This window comes from Erythrolamprus reginae, chromosome 2, assembly GCF_031021105.1.
Source record: "Erythrolamprus reginae isolate rEryReg1 chromosome 2, rEryReg1.hap1, whole genome shotgun sequence".
NCBI lineage: Eukaryota > Metazoa > Chordata > Lepidosauria > Squamata > Dipsadidae > Erythrolamprus > Erythrolamprus reginae.
Window position 1 is genome coordinate 28881185 of NC_091951.1, and position 17590 is coordinate 28898774.

Sequence of the window (17590 nt, forward strand, 5' to 3'; positions counted from 1 at the left end):
TACACGGGGCATAACCCGAGCTCTTGGTATATGATGGTCTTGGTATATTCGGGTTTCTTCCCGTGTAGGATTTAGAAATTTCTGGCGACGTTTCGACGAGGTCTCACTCGTCATCTTCAGGCTGGTGCTTCTGTCCTTGTTCTAAGGCGAACACTAGAACATGGACAGAAGCACCAGCCTGAAGATGATGAGTGGGACCTCGTCGAAACGTCGCCAGAAATTTCTAAATCCTACACAGGAAGAAACCCAAATATACCAAGACCATCATACTACCCGTACCCGTGAAAATCTACGAAAACATATATATGGGTATGGCTGGCTGATGAAGCCAGAACAAGGCCGAAATAGTGCTATCCTAGTCTCCCTTAATTTTAAAAATTCAGCAAAAACATGTGATACATACATACATACATATATATATATATAAAGCAATGAAAAATCAAACATGCTCCAATACTAATCACTTATGTTATTTATGATTCATAGAAAACTATCGAGATCCATGTTCAAATATCCATTCAAATTCAGTTGTTTAATTAGGTCAATCAAGCATTCTTAGCAATGCAAAGGACTATCATCAAATTTATCTTGCACTGCTGGGGGTAGATTATATAATTGTAGATATTGTGCTTCCCCGAAGAAACCTCGGAAGAGACCTCGGAGTCTTGGTGGACAATCGACTAAACATGAGCCAAAAATGTGCAGCAGCAGCTAAAAAAGCCAACACAATCCTAAGGTGCATCAACAGGGGAATACACTCCAAGACCAGGGAAGTCTTAATACCACTCTACTACGCCCTGGTTCGACCACACCTGGAGTACTGTATTCAGTTCTAATCACCACACTTCAAAAGAGACATTGAAACTCTGGAGAAGGTGCAAAAAAGAGCAACCAAAATGATTAAGGGATTGGAAACCAAGACTTACGAAGAGAGACTGCGGGAACTGGGCATGGATAGCCTAGAGAAAAGGAGGGCCAGAGCAGACATGATAGCAGTCTACAAGTATATGAGGGGATGTCCCAGAGAGGAGGGGATCACTTTATTCTTCAGGGCACCAGAGTGCCGGACCAGGAACAATGACTGGAAGCTGACCAAGGAGAGATTCAACATGGAGATAAGGAGGAACTTCCTGACGGTCAGAGCGATCAATCAATGGAACAACCTACCAGCGGACATTGTGAACTCCAACACTCTGGACATTTTTAAGAGAAGATTAAACTGCCACTTGACTGGTGTACTATAGGGTTCCTTCTTGGGCAGGGGGTTGAACTCGATGGCCTTCATGGTCCCTTTCAACTCTAACCACAAATAAATAAAAGATAAGACAGGGACCTGTCTCATGGTGGGATGCAATTTGGGGGTGGCAGGGCAGTTGGGGTGGAGAGGGGGAAGGGTGGGGTTGAACATGAGAGGGGTGTCTTGCCTGTACTGGAATTTAGCAGCTCTGTGTGTCTCTCGGCTTGTCTCTACATAAAAAAACCTTATTTTTTCACTCCAATCACATATGCAAAATAACAGACCATCGACCTTGAAATACGTTACAAAAAATAATTTTTCCTAACTACGGTAATCGCTATGACTTAACTTCCAAAAATAGTCATTATCACTTATGCCTCTGATTTTAGGCCATATTTCTTCCTCCCCTCAATTGGTATCTTTACTCGTCACTTTTTTTTTTGTTCTAGATGCTCTAAATTTTTAATTTCTTCTCCCGTTTCATATCTCCCTTCCAACATTCTAACATTCTAAATTTTTGTTTTAACTCATTCTCTATATGTAAACAAATACAATTCAGGTCATTACTATTCCATCCCTTAGCTATTAACATTTTAAATTCCTGAAAACAAAAAATCCAACTTATAAATTATATAAACTTATATAAACACCTTTAAGAATATTGATGTAAAATTGTATATAAAGTAAAATAAGCAAGGAAAGAGAAACTAAAATATCTCTCTATTTTTTCTATGTATCATTGTTTGTTTTTATGAATTTTCAATAAAAGCTTTAAAAAAATTAAAAAAGAAAAAATAATATTGATTATACAGATCTGATATCATACCAAAAATATCAATCATCATGTGAATCCTTTCAATATTAAATCAGGTTTCTAGATTAGACAAATTTTATAGAAAACAAATCTTATAAAAAAGACTAGTAATTGTCCAAATTATATATCCTTCCAACAAATGACCTACTATAATCTAATTTATTTCCCTTTTCTTATTTCTTTTTTATTCCTTGTTAGCATCACTTTTTAATTAAATTAATTGAATTTTTTTATGTGTGTCTGTATATATGTATTTGACTTCTATGCTCCCCAATCCCGTAGAATTCAGGGCAGCTTACAATAATATAAAACAATACAATATTGTATTGAAAGAAGTCAGCATTAAAATTAAACACACTAAAATTATAAACCATAAAATCCCATAATAAAAATGTATTCTCAATCCAATCGATCTAACACACACACTTATCAAATCAATACAATTTTGCTGTGAAAGATGGTAGTATTCATGACGCCCAGGACTGCCGGCAAAGCCAGGTCTTCACGGCCTTTCAAAAAACCTTTTAACTAAAATAATTATACATTATATAAACTTATAAACAACTAATATTGTTAACACAATTAGGTATTATAACTGTAAAAAAATTATATCACATTCCACCATCAATCATCCATTCTCTTTTAATCTCTTAAATATTCCATCATTATAAATATTTCCCTTCCAATACCACTCTTTTAACCTTATCTTTTTCTTTTATTTTTGTACCAATAACTTCCCCAACTCCTTTTCTTCCTTTTGAATATATTATTTCTGTATGTATATTCTCAATCTCTCTTAATCTCTTCTTACTACCCCTCCTCCCTATTACCCCCTCATTTTAAAACCGCATCTTCTGATAGTAATATTCCCCTCTTGGTTTTTTTCTTGTCACTGGCAATCCCAGTGTAATTATTATAAATCACAATATAATCATCAATCTGTCTTTTATTTTCAAGTTCCTTTTCATTTTTCTTTACTGTAAATCTCTGTGTATTTGTTAATCTGTTTTTTCCCTTCAGTTCTTTTCATCTTTGTAGTCTTCCAAAGTTCACAATGTTTTTAATTGAATCACAAATCCATAAAGCCTCTTTAGAGAAGAAAGCAGACTGGAGGGAGGCACAGAGGTCAGCAAGGCTGCTTGAGAGGAAGCAGCTCCACTTCTCCACACAAGGAACAGCTGTGGAAGACTGATTTAACCAGATGCTGGGTAAAAGTGTGTTTCTCGGGAACACCTCCTTGTTTTGGTGTGCATCTTCCCATCTTGAAAATCCAAATCCACATGGAAGAAGGTAGGCAGTGGGATACCACAGGATTCCGTCCTGGGCCCTGTACTCTTCAATATTTTCATTAACGACCTGGACGTGGGAGTAGAAGGGGAACTAATCAAATTCGCAGATGACACCAAGCTGGCAGGGGTAGCCAACACCCTAGAGGACAGGCTCAAAATACATAAAGATCTAGACAGATTAACACTATGGGCCCACACTAGCAACATGATGTTCAACGTCGACAAGAGCTAGGTCCTTCACCTTGATTAAAAAAAAACCTAGACACACATACAGCCTCAGAGAAACCCCACTTAGCAGCAGTAACTATGAAAGAGATCTTGGAGTCTTGGTGGATAATCAACTAAACATGAGCCAGCAATGTGCAGCAGCAGCCAAAAAAGCCAACACCATCCTAAGCTGCATCAACAGAGGGATACACTCCAAGACCAGGGAAGTATTAATACCACTCTACTATGCCCCGGTCAGACATCTGGAGTACTGCATCCAGTTCTGGTCACCACACTTCAAAAGAGACATTGAAACTCTGGAGAAGGTGCAGAAAAGAGCAACCAAAATGATTAGGGGACTTGAAACCAAGACTTACAAAGAGAGACTGCGGGAACTGGGCATGGATAGCCTTGAGAAAAGGAGGGGCAGAGGGGACATGATAGCTGTATACAGGTATGTGAGGGGTTGCCACAGAGAGGAGGGGGCCACTCTATTCTCCGGAGCACAAGAGGGCCGAACGAGGAATAATGGCTGGAAGCTGACCAAGGAAAAGTTCAACCTAGAAGTAAGGAAGAACTTCCTGACGGTCAGAGCGATCAACCATTGGAACAACCTGCCTGCAGAGGTTGTGAACTCCCCAACTCTGGACACTTTCAAGAGGAGATTGGACTGCCACTTGGCTGGGGTGCTTTAGGATTCCTGCTCAGGCAGGGGGCTGGACTTGATGACCTGCATGGTCCCTTTCAAATCAATCAATCAATCAATCAATCAATCAATCTTTGCTGAATCCTATATTTTGAACTGTGGATTGGGTTTTTGGACTGTGAACCTCAGACTTTCCTTGTGGGCTTTGGACTTCACTATCTATAGATTTGAACACTGGGTCTTTTCCAACAAAATGAAATTAATCAGAGAAAAAAAGTAGGGTGTACACTTAGCCAAGAAAAACTCACAACATTTGATTTAAAAATCCAGTATATAAAGCACATCTAAATCCAGTTAACATAATCAATTTAAAATATTCTAAAAAATGTATAATGCTTTAGTATGATCACACCTAGGATTACTGCAACTAGTTTTGATTGCCACAATATATATATTTTAAAAGGTTAGTAGAGACTCTATAAAGAGAGCAGAGCAGAGAATTCAATTCAATTTATTAGAATTGTATGCCGCCCCTCACCGAGGACCGGGAGGGGAGAAGTAGGGATGATTAGGGTGCTGGAGGCTAAAATATATAAGAAGGGTTGCAGAAATTGGGTATGTCTAGTCCAGTAAAAGGAAGGAATAGGTGTGACATGGTAGCCATCTTCCAACACTTGCGGGTCAAGAAGAAAGTGGTCAATTTATTTTGCAATTCACCCGAAGGCAAGACAAGAAGCAATGAATGGAAACTAACCCAGGAGAGAACCAGCCTACAACTAAGGAGAATTTCCCTGACACTGAGAACAATTAACCAATTGCCTGAAATGGTATTGAGTCTCCTGGTTCCGCAGGGCGTCGGAATAGAAGACCCGCAAGGTCCCTTCCAACTCTCTCACAACCCCCAGTAATGGAGCAACCCACAACCTCTGCAGGGAAGCCATTCCCAAAGAATCAACCTTAACTTGAGAGCTTTCCAATCTTCCCACCAACAGAAAATAGCAGGCACTAGTTTCGTAGCGTGCAGCACCAGTGGGCTTAAATTTGGGCAGGGGAGGAACCTGCAGCACCAGCAGCTGACACGCTTCAGCCCCGTTGCTTCTCTGCTTCCAGGCCGTGGAGGAAAAACAAACAGCCCGATTTGTTCCCGGACTTTCCCCACACCTGCCTCCAACTCACGTTCCAGCTGCCGCTTCGATCCTCGGAAGAGCACAAAAGACGCTCTGCACGCTACCTCCCTCCCATGAGTCTTCCGGAAGAGGAAGTTCTGTGTTTCTTCTCTCCTCTGATCTTTTGTAGCAATTCGGTACTCGATGGTTTACACTCAGCTATTATTCAGGTTTCAGGCACGGATGTTATTTATCTGACTGCCATCTCCTGATAGCGGCATAAAAACACTCTTGTTCACTATATAAATGCTATCAAATCGTTTTTCACTTCTAGCAACTGACCTTTCCAAGTGAACCAAGTGAAACAGTGAAATATGATGCTATTTGGCTTACCAAAATTAGATATGTACTGAGCCCTACATTTATTTTATTTTAAATATTTTTAATTAATTTTAAGCAACCCAATACTGTATACAAAACATACGTATCTAAGAGACCAGCATATAGAAAAAGGGGAGGGGGAATTTTCTCCTAAACTTATTTTTTAAAGGACATATTTTAATTTTATTTGTCAAAACGTGTACATGATAACAGGTGTAAACAAAAGCCAAAGCAAAATAGGTATAGGTAAATTTGGACAATAGGACAGGGACGGTTGGCATGGTGGTGCACTTATGCACACCCCTTACAGATCTCTTAGGAAAGGGGTGAGGTCAAGTTTAGTCCAAGGTTAAAGTTTTTGGAGTTTGGGGAAGAAACCATTCAGGTAGTGCATTCCAGGCATTGATCACTCTGTTGCTGAAGTCGTATTTTCTGCAGTCCTGTTTCGAGGCATTTACATTGAGTTTCAATCTATTGTGTGCCTGTGTGTTGCTGCAGTTGAAGCTGAGCTATTCATTGACAGGTAAAAATGGCAGATGACTTTATGAACTACATTTAGATCAGATCGAAGGTGACATACATTTTAAGCCCAAGTTTGGTGGAATAAGAAGGTATTCTGTTGTGAGCAGAGGAATGGAGGACTCTTAAATATTTCTGGACTCTCTCAATCGTAAATGTTCATGAAGGTTTACAGAATGACAGAGTCATCTCTTTTAAGGCCGACTCTCAGTGGAAATCAAAACTCTCTATATCCTAAAACTTCAAAACTGTTTTCCCAAAGCTCTAAAGGATTTATTCCATGGTAGCACCATTAGGCCAGATACTCTAAGGCAGGGGTCTCCAACCTTGGCTACTTTAAGACTTGTGGACTTCATCTCCCAGAGTTCCTCAGGCAGCAAAGCTGGCTGAGGAATTCTGGGAGTTGAAGTCAACGAGTCTTAAAGTGGCTAAGGTTGGAGACCCCTGCTCTAAGGGAGCCAACTTCACCCCTGTGGGCTGCATCCAAGAGCAACCAGCATACCTGAAGGAAGAAATTTTAGATCTGCTAAATGCCATGTTCCTTTGTAAATTGATCGGCAAGGAAGTCTCCAGAGAGAGGAACAGTATGCAGCAGGGTTTAGAAAATGGGGTCTAGGAAAGAGGGAGTGATAGCCTATATATGGTAGAAGAAATGTTTCTAAAAGGATTTGTAAAAAACAACAAGCAAAAGAGAATAGCCCATTAAACTATATGGCTGACAATCAGGCTAACAACATCAACAACATTAAAACAACAGAATTGGAAGGGACCTTGGGGGTTTTCTAGTCCAACTAACTACTTAGGCAGGACACCCTACACTACTTCAGACAAATGATTATCCAATATCTTCTTAAAAACTTCCAGTGTTGGAGCATTCACAACTTCTGGAGACAATCCCTTCCACTGGTTATTGTTCTAATTGTCAGGAAATTTCTCCTTAATTCTAAGTTGCTTCTCTCCTTGTTTAGTTTCTACCCATTGATTTTTGTCCTACCCTCAGGTGCTTTGGAGAATACTGTAGATTGACTCCCTCTTCTTTGTGGCAACCCCTGAGATATTGGAACACTGCTATTACGTCACCCCTAGTCCTTCTTTTCATTAAACTAGACATACCTAGTTCCTGCAACTGTTCTTCATATGTTTTAGCTTCCAGTCCCAATCATTTTTGTTGCTCTTCTCTGTACTTTTTCTAAGAGTTTCAACATCCTTTTTGCTTCGTGGTGACCCAAACTAAATGCAGTATTCCAAGAGGGGATTTACCAAGGCATTATAAAGTGGTTACTAACACTTCATGTGGTCTTGATTCTATCCCTCTTTTAATGTAGCCTAAAACCGTGTTGGCTTTTTTTTGCAACTGCCGCACACTGCTGGCTCATATTTAAATGGCTGTCCACTCGGTGGACACCAAGATCCCTCGCACAGTTACTACTCTTGAACAATATACCACATATAGTGTACCTGTGCATTTTGTTTTTCTTGCCTAAATGTAGAACCTTACATTTTTCACCATTGAATTTCATTTTATTTGATAGAGCCCAATATTCAAATTTGTCAAGATCCTTCTGTGTTTGAACCTATCTTCTGGAGATTTGGCTATTCCTGCCAGTTTGGTGTCATCCTCAAATTTAATGCGTTCCCCATCTATCCCCTCGTCCAAGTCATTGATGAAGATAGTGAAGAGTACTGGGCCTAAAAGAGAGCCTTGGGTCATTCAATACATATATCCCTCCATTTAGATGCAGTTAAAAAGTTTAACTTTTTTGAAAATTAAAAAAAAACAGGAAGATGGTTAGCATATAAATTGAAAAACAAGAAATTGGTAATTAGGAGATGAGAACGGATGTAAGGAGTCTTTGGAGAGGGGTGGCATACAAATCTAATAAATAATAAAAAATAATGTATACATTTTTGAAATGAGATTAAGTAATAATAATTGAAGAACTTAATGAAAAATTATATGATAAAGAAAAAAATTCAGAGTAAAAGATAATTTGGAAAGAGCTAAATTAACAAAAGTGCCTGAGAATATTAAACATAGGTTAAATGAAATAATAACAATGATGGAGTTGATGGTGGTTATAAAAATGAAAATAATAATAATAGGACCCCAGGATTAGATAGATTACCAGTAGAGGTTTATAATTCTTACAAGATATATTAAACCTCTAAAGTCTTGAAATGTTCTCTCATGTGAATTTCCTTGTGTGCAATAAGGGATGATTTATGCTTTATGATTTATATCCACAGATTGGACATTTCAAAGATTTCTCAATGGTGTGACTCCTCTGGTGTCTCACCAGGCTAGAATTATAACTAAAACCTTTCCCACAAAAAGGACACTCAAATGGTTTCTTACCTGTGTGAATCCTCTGGTGCACCACGAGGTTGCAATTCTGACTAAAACATTTCCCAGACAGGACATTCATTATTTTTCATATTTTTTTTATTTTTTTCACTAACCTTACATTTATACATATACCACATCACCATGTTAGAAATTTGCACATTTCCCCAATATATCATAAACAAATATTCTAAATTTGCACTGTTACTTTTATCTCCCATCTGCTTTCCTTCTATATTTCATTTTTTAAAAAATTAATAGAGTTGAAAGGGACTGTTAGGTCATCGAGTCCAACCCCCTGCCTGAGCAGGAAACCCTACAGCACCCCAGCCAAATGGAAGTCCAATCTCCTCTTGAAGGTGTCCAGAGTTACTAGCCTCCCTCTATCTCCTTCCCTTCCATCCACTTTTTCTCGCTCTCTCCCCCTTACCTTCTTCCCTCCTACCTCGCTCGCCTTCCTATAGGAGTCCTGGTTTTGCACCAGGTTGGAATTATTACTAAGATCTTTCCCACAGTCAGGACATTCAAAAGGTTTCTCTCCTGTGAGTCCTCTGGTGCTTCATCAAGTTCGAACTGCAACTAAATCTTTTCCCACAGTCAGGACATTCAAAGGGTTTCTCTCCTGTGTGAGTCCTCTGGTGTTGCACCAAGGTGGAAATGCAATCAAAACTTTTCCCACAGTCAGGACATTCAAAGGGTTTCTCTCCTGTGTGAGTCCTCTGGTGTTTCACCAAGTGAGAACTGCAACTAAATCTTTTTCCACAGTGAGGACATTCAAATGGTTTCTCTCCTGTGTGAGTCCTCTGGTGTTGCACCAGGCTGGAATTGCGACTAAATCTTTTTCCACAGTCAGGACATTCAAAGGTTTTCTCTCCTGTGTGAGTCCTCTGGTGTTGCACCAGGTTGGAATTGCGATTAAATCTTTTTCCACACTCAGGACATTCAAAGGGTTTCTCTCCTGTGTGAGTCCTCTGGTGTTGCACCAAGCTGGAAATGCAACCAAAACTTTTCCCACAGACAGGACATTCAAAGGGTTTATCTCCTGTGTGAGTCCTCTGGTGTTTCACCAAGTGGGGCTTCTGACTAAATCTTTTTCCACAGTCAAGACATTCAAAGGGTTTCTCTCCCGTGTGAGTCCTCTGGTGTTGCACCAAGTGGGAACTGCAACTAAATCTTTTTCCACAGTGAGGACATTCATAGGGTTTCTCTCCTGTATGAAACCTCTGGTGTTGCACAAGGCTGGAACTGCAACTAAATCTTTTTCCACAGTCAGGACATTCAAAGGGTTTCTCTCCGGTGTGAGTCCTCTGGTGTTTCACAAGACTGGAATTTTGATTAAAACTTTCCCCACAGTCAGGACATTCAAATGGTTTCTCTCCTGTGTGAGTCCTCTGGTGTTGCACCAGGTTGGAATTGCGACTAAAACTTTTCCCACACTCAGGACATTCGAAAGGTTTCTCTCCTGTGTGAGTCCTCTGGTGTTTCAGACGGCTGGAATTCTGACTAAAACTTTTCCCACAGTAAAGACATTCAAAAGGTTTCTCTCCTGTGTGAGTCCTGTAGTGTAGCACCAGGCTGGAACTGCAACTAAATCTTTTTCCACAGTCAGGACATTCAAAGGGTTTCTCTCCTGTGTGAGTCCTCTGGTGCTTCATGACTAAAATTGTGACTGAATTTTTTTTACACAGTCAGCGCTTTCAAATGTTTTTGTCTTCTTTGTGAGTCTTGGGTACTTTGCCGGACTGGAATTCTCTCACAGAAATTATGTTCAACTGGTGGTATTCCTGTGAAGGCCTCCCTTAGATTCTCACGTCCTGAGAATTTCCAATGAAAAATAATCTCCTTTGACTTTTCATGTAACGTATTTTTGAGTTCTGTATAATTTGCTTATTCAAGCTTGAAATCTTTCTTGATTTTCTCTCTCTTGTGTAACAGCTGCTGGAAGAGGAGGAGAATTGTATTGTTTTTCTAAAAGAAATGGAAAATATTTTTATTTTCCTTTCATTTTCTCCCCTTTTTAATGTTGCTTTTTATTTCAATTGTCCCGAGTGGTCTTATTGCCATCGTCTGTAAGATTCAAAGAGAAATAGAAATTTAATGTTTATAAACTAATTAGACATGATGTGAAAAAAAGAATATATATACTGTATATATATATATATGGAAGCCATAGAAATGGAAGCCATAGAAATTGAGAGGAGCCCCCTTTGCATAAATAAAAGAGATGACACGTCCCGCCTACCAGAGATTTGGAAACCAGCCTTAAACAAAAAAAACACTTCATAAAAATCACCATGTCAATCCTTCTAATAATTATGATTACACCAACCAATCAGATCACTAAAACATAATCACCCAATCTATTTGCTACATTCAAACCAAATCTCCACCCCCACACTATATACTAGGAAGAAATGACAGTTGCAAACATTCCATTTTACAACAACACGAAGCTTGGAACTTCAGCCTGATGATGGTGAATGTGATTTCACCGAAACGTCGCATAGACATGCAAAATATTACACAGGGCAAAACCCGAACTCAGAACAATCTACATATATATATATATATATATATAGAATAGAATAGAATATAATTTTTATTGGCCAAGTGTGATTGGACACACAAGGAATTTGTCTTGGTGCATATGCTCTCAACGTACATAAAATAAAATATACATTTGTCAAGAATCATGTGATATATATATATCAATGAAAATGAAAAAAGAATATATGTGTTTGAAATGAAAAAAAGAATATATAGATACATATATTTATTTATTTATTATTTATTATTTAGATTTGTATGCCGCCCCTCTCCGCAGACTCGGTGCGGCTCACAACAAAATAAAACAGTTCATAACAAATCTAAATTATAGTTTAAAATATTTAAAAACCCCATTTACTAAACAAACATACAAACAAACATACCATTCATAAATTGTATATGCCCGGGGGAGATGTTTCAGTTCCCCCATGCCTGACGACAAAGGTGGGTTTTAAGGAGCTTACGAAAGGCAAGGAGAGTAGGGGCAGTTCTAATCTCCCGGGGGAGTTGGTTCCAGAGCGCCGGGGCCGCCACAAAGAAGGCTCTTCCCCTGGGGCCCGCCAACCGACATTGTTTAGTTGGCGGGACCCGGAGAAGGCCCACTCTGTGGGACCTAATCGGTCGCTGGAATTCGTGCGGCAGAAGGCGGTCTCGGAGATATTCTGGTCCAATGCCATGAAGGGCTTTAAAGGTCATAACCAACACTTTGAATTGTGACCGGAAATTGATCGGCAACCAATGTAGATTGCGGAGTGTTGGTGAAACATGGGCATACCTAGGTAAGCCCATGACTGCTCTCGCAGCTGCATTCTCCATGATCTGGAGTTTCCAAACACTTTTCAAAGGTAGCCCCATGTAGAGAGCATTACAGTAGTCGAACCTCGAGGTGATGAGGGCATGAGTGACTGTGAGCAGTGAGTCCCGGTCCAGACAGGGCCGCAACTGGTGCACCAGGCGAACCTGGGCAAACGCCCCCCTCGCCACAGCTGAAAGGTGGTTCTCTAATGTGAGCTGTGGATCGAGGAGGACGCCCAAGTTGCGGACCCTCTCCGAGGGGGGTCAATATATAGACCCCCCTCGGAGAGGGTCAATAATATATATATCAATACACCAGGTTGATTCCACACAAAAATATGTAACCCTTCCCTGGTGCAGAGCTGAAGGGATTGGATACTGTATCCTATAGGTTAATTGTCTGCCTTACAAGGCAAAGGTTGCAGGTTCAAGTCCCAGTGAGGGTATGGCTAGCTGATGAGGCCAAAATAAGACCAAAATAGATCTATCCTAGTCTCCCTTAATTTTCAAATTCAGCAAAAAAACATATGACATATAATATATATACAGTGTTCCCTCGATTTTCGCGGGGGATGCGTTCCGAGACCGCGCGTGAAAGTTGAATTTCCGCGAAGTAGAGATGCGGAAGTAAATTATTTTTGTCTATGAACAGTATCACAAGCCATCCCTTAACACTTTAAACCTTTAAATTGCAATTTCCCATTCCCTTAGCAATCATTTAGATTATTACTCACCATTAAAGTTTATTAAAGGTGGACGAAAGTTTGGTGATGATATATGACGTCATCAGGCAGGAAAAACCGTGGTTTAGGGGGAAAAACGCAAAGTATTTTTTAATTAATATTTTTGAAAAACCGTGGTATAGACTTTTCGCGAAGTTCGAACCCGCGAAAATCGAGGGAACACTGTATATATATAACAATGAAAAATCAAACATGCCCCAATACTAAGCACTTAAATTATCCATTCAAATTCAGTTGTTTAATTAGGTCAATCAAGCATTCTTAGCAATGCAAAGGACTATCATCAAATTTATCTTCCACTGCTGGGGGTAGATTATATAATTGTAGATATCGTGCTTCCCCGAAGATAAGACAGCGGCCTGTCTCATGGTGGGACGCTATTTGGGGGTGGCAGGGCAGTTGGGGTGGAGCAGAGGGGGAAGGGTGGGGTTGAACATGAGAGGGGCGTCTTGCCTGTACTGGAGTTTAGCAGCTCTGTGTGTCTCTCAGTTGGTCTCTTTACATAAAAAAAACTTGTACCGTACAAAGACTCTTCTCAATGTGAGAAGTTGTTAATAACTTGCCCTCGCGACCAGAGTTTCTGTATTTTGAAGCTTTTTTCCCCTAAACAGACCAACCGACAGACACATAGAGCTGCTAAACTCCAAAAGAAACGTAGAAACATAGAAGACTGACGGCAGAAAAAGACTTCATGGTCCATCTAGTCTGCCCTTATACTATTTTCTGTATTTTATCTTAGGATGGATATGTTTATCCCAGGCATGTTTAAATTCAGTTACTGTGGATTTACCAACCACGTCTGCTGGAAGTTTGTTCCAAGGATCTACTACTCTTTCAGTGAAATAATATTTTCTCACGTTGCTTTTGATCTTTCCCCCAACTAACTTCAGATTGTGTCCCCTTGTTCTTGTGTTCACTTTCCTATTAAAAACACTTCCCTCCTGGACCTTATTTAACCCTTTCCCATATTTAAATGTTTCGATCATGTCCCCCCTTTTCTTTCTGTCCTCCAGACTATACAGATTGAGTTCATTAAGTCTTTCCTGATACGTTTTATGCTTGAGACCTTCCACCATTTTTGTAGCCCGTCTTTGGACCCGTTCAATTTTGTCAATATCTTTTTGTAGGTGAGGTCTCCAGAACTGAACACAGTATTCCAAATGTGGTCTCACCAGCGCTCTATATAAGGGGATCACAATCTCCCTCTTCCTGCTTGTTATACCTCTAGCTATGCAGCCAAGCATCCTACTTGCTTTTCCTACTGCCCGACCACCTGTAAGATGCCCATTTCGTGGTGGGACACAGTTTGGGGGTAGCAGGTTGGGCAGGGCAGAGCGGAGCAGGGTGGGGCAGGCCACACGTCCTACATGGGATGTGGAGTTCTGTCACATTCCTGATGTTGTATCCACTGACCCCTGTCGGGCGGAAGGGAAAGAAACTCTTGAGGGCTGCCTTACAGCCAAACATCCAGCAGAGCTCAGTGGCAGAAGCCGACGAGTCTGCGGAGAGGGGCGGCATACAAATCTAAATAATAAATAAATAAATAAACTTCCTTATTTTCGGGGGGAAACTGTATATGCATTGAGAGAAACACAGATACACCCACCTACACACAAACACACACACACAGAGGGGTTGGACAAAAAAAAGGAAACACCTGACTTTTGGTCATCATAACGTTTGAACATGTTCAAATCAATCAAAACTTGACATATTTTAATGATTTTTTCAAATTCTGTTATTTGTTATGTTTTCTTCAACTACCTTTTTTTTTTTACAGAAATTTAAGGAAATTGGTTATTGCTAGTGTTGGGCTAACCCGACGAAATTTGGGTTCAGTGGGTTCGGCCAAACTTGGTGGCGGAGTTCGGGTAATTTCGCCGAACGCAAACCCCAACTCTTCTGGCCCTGCCCTCCCGTCTTCCGCCAAAGTAGCCTGTAGCCGCCTGTCTCCTTTTATTTCTTACGGAAAAGGCTTGGACGCCGCAGCCGCCCCTTTTCCAGAGTAAATAAAAGGAGACACACGGCCACAGGCTGCCCTGAGCAATGGGCGAAACAGGGGGGGAGAGCCGCGTCATCTCCAAGCCCCAAATTTCCACGCCTCGGAAAGGCGCTACAAGCAAAAGGAGGTGGGGAATCCCATTTGCTTGCCGCCCATAGTGGGATTCAGGGGGCGGGGCTTTGACATCACAGGGACTCCTTCCTGGCCGGGGCCCGAAACAGGGGAGTTGAGGAAATAAAGCCACAGGTCATGAAGGTGTCTCCGTGATATCAAAGCTCCGCCCCCAGAATCCCAGCTTGGGTGGCAAATGGGATTCCCCGCCTCCTTTTGCTTGCAGCACCATTCCCGAGGTGGGGAAACTTTGGGCTCGGAGGCGGCGCGGCTTTCCCTCCCTGTTGCGTTCATTGCCCAGGGCAGCCTTAGCTCACTCCCGGGCTCTTTGGAAAGGGGAGTGGGGGGACGGCAGGCAGAGGGGAATCCCCGCCACTCTCCCAGCCTCCACGCCGCTGCCCGGCTGTCATCTTCTGAGAAGAGGAGGAGGAGATGGGTGCTGGTGGTAGCGGAAGAAGGCGAACGCCGGGGAGCTGTCGGCCGGTCGGGAGGCTGGGAGGAAGGTGGAAGACGGGAGGAAGAGGAGGGCTTTCAAATGGCAGAGGAAATCCAGACCATTGGAGCACAAAGAAGGAGGGGAGGTGTGGATTTCCAAAAGATGGGGTTTTTTCCAGCTGGTGGCTTTCAAAGAGGGGGGTGAGAGAGAGAGTGTGTGTGTGTGAGAGAGGATTGTGTAAATATGTGTGTGTGTGTGTGTGTGTGTGAGAGAGAGAAAGTTGTGAGAGAGGGTGCATGTGTGTTTGTGTGTAGGTGTGTGGTGCGTGGAAGAGAGACCACGCAGGGAAGGAAGGCTGCAGGCGATAGACATCGTTTCCCCCCACTTGAGTGCAGTGTTGAAATGTAGAGGAGAAAATAACGAGTATATGTTTTACATTGAGATGCATTGAGAATTCCTTTATTCCACGTATTATATGAATCGGCCTGAAATCAGAACATCCCCCTCCTTCTATCTCCTTCTGTTCCCTTTGGTATGTCTAGTCCAGTAAAAGGAAGGAATAGGTATGACATGGTAGCCACCTTCCAACACTTGAGGGTCAAGAAGAAAGGGGTCAATTTATTTTGCAATTCACCCGAAGGCAAGACAAGAAGCAATGAATGGAAACTAACCCAGGAGAGAACCAGCCTACAACTAAGGAGAATTTCCTCACATCGAGAACAATTAACCAACTGCCTGAAATGGTATTGAGTCTCCTGCTTCCGCAGGGCGTCGGAATAGAAGACCCGCAAGGTCCCTTCCAACTCTCTCACAACCCCCAGTGATGGAGCAACCCACAACCACTGCAGGGAAGCCATTCCCAAAGAATCAACCTTAACTTGAGAGTTTTCCAATCTTCCCACCAGCGGAAAATAGAAGGTTTTAGTTTCGTAGCGTGCAGCACCATTGGCCTTAAATTTGGGCAGGAGGGGAACCTGCAGCACCAGCAGCTGACACGCTTCAGCCCCGTTGCTTCTCTGCTTCCAGGCCGTGGAGGAAAAACAAACAAACCGACTTGCTCCCGGACTCTCCCCACACCTGCCTCCAACTCACCTTCCAGCTGCTGCTTCGATCCTCGGAAGAGCACAAAAGCCGCTCTGCACCCCACCTTCCTCCCACGAGTCTTCCGGAAGAGGAAGTTCTGTGTTTCTTCTCTCCTCTGATCTTTTCTAGCAATTCGGTACTCGATGGTTTACACTCAGCTATTATTCAGGTTTCAGGCACGGGTGTTATTTATCTGACTGCCATCTCCTGATAGCGGCATAAAAACACTCTTGTTCACTATATAAATGCTATCAAATCGTTTTTCACTTCTAGCAACTGACTTTTCCAAGTGAACCAAGTGAAATAGTGAAATATGATGCTACTTGGCTTACCAAAATTAGAGATGTGCTGAGCCATAAATTGATTTTATTTTAAATATTTTAAATTAATTTAAAACAACCCAATACAGTATACAAAACATACATATCTAAGAGACCAGCCTACACAAAAAGGGGAGGGGAAATTTTCTCCTAAACTTATTTTTTAAAGGACATATTTTTATTTTATTTTATTTATTTGTCAAAATGTGTACATAATAGGTATAAACAAAAGCAAAATAGGTATAGGTAAATTTGGACAATGGGACAGGGCCAGTTGGCACAGTGATGCACTTATTCACACCCCTTACAGACCTCTTAGGAAAGGGTTGAGTTCGACTTTACTCCAAATTTAAAGTTTTTGGAGTTTGGGGGAGAAACCATTCAGGTAGTGCATTCCAGGCATTGATCACTGTTGCTGAAGTCGTATTTTCTGCAGTCCTGTTTTGAGGCATTACATTGAGTTTCAATCTATTGTGTGCCTGTGTGTGGTTGCAGCTAAAGCTGAGCTATTCATTGACAGGTAAAAATGGCAGATGATTTTATGAACTACATTTAGATCAGATCGAAGGCGACATACATTCTAAGCCCAAAATTTCAACTCTGGTGAAATAAGGTATTCTGTTGTGAGCAGAGGAATGGAGGACTCTTAAATATTTCTGGACTCTCAATCATAAATGGTTCATGAAAGTTTAAAGAATGACACAATCATCTTTTTTAAGGGCGACTCTCAGTGGAAATCAAAACTCTCTATATCCCAAAACTTCAAAACTGTTTTCCCAAAGCTCCAAAGGATTTATTCCATTGTAGCACCATTAGGCCAAACACTCTAAAGGAACCAACTTCACCCCTGTGGGCTGCATCCAAGAGCAAATAAGATACCTGAAAGAAGAAATTTTAGATCTGCTAAATGTCATGTTCCTTTGTAAATTGATCTGCAAGGAAGTCTCCAGAGAGGGGAACAGTATGCAGCAGGGTTTAGAAAGTGGGGTCTAGGAAAGAGGGAGTGATGG

General features: G+C 41.3%; 1 protein-coding gene and 1 long non-coding RNA gene across 3 annotated transcripts; both read right to left on the minus strand.

Moving 5' to 3' along the window:
• Window positions 1-1492: 1492 nt before the first annotated feature.
• On the minus strand, window positions 1493-5438 carry LOC139163093 (uncharacterized). Its single transcript, XR_011558405.1, has 2 exons — window positions 5370-5438; window positions 1493-3407 (listed from the first exon to the last, which is right to left on the minus strand). It is a non-coding gene; the product is annotated as an uncharacterized lncRNA (long non-coding RNA).
• A 3356-nt stretch (window positions 5439-8794) lies between these two features.
• Window positions 8795-16341, minus strand: LOC139163062 (zinc finger and SCAN domain-containing protein 2-like). 2 transcript variants are annotated; one of them, XM_070744001.1, is made up of 2 exons: window positions 16270-16341; window positions 8795-10610 (listed from the first exon to the last, which is right to left on the minus strand). In XM_070744001.1, the coding sequence occupies exon 2, from the start codon at window positions 10196-10198 to the stop codon at window positions 9068-9070; it is 1131 nt and encodes a 376-aa protein (XP_070600102.1). In that variant the 5' UTR covers window positions 10199-10610; window positions 16270-16341; the 3' UTR covers window positions 8795-9067. The 2 variants fall into 2 exon arrangements, with proteins under 2 accessions (XP_070600102.1, XP_070600103.1); XM_070744002.1 differs by having other exon boundaries at window positions 8795-10596; window positions 16270-16333.
• Between the last annotated feature and the right edge of the window lie 1249 nt (window positions 16342-17590).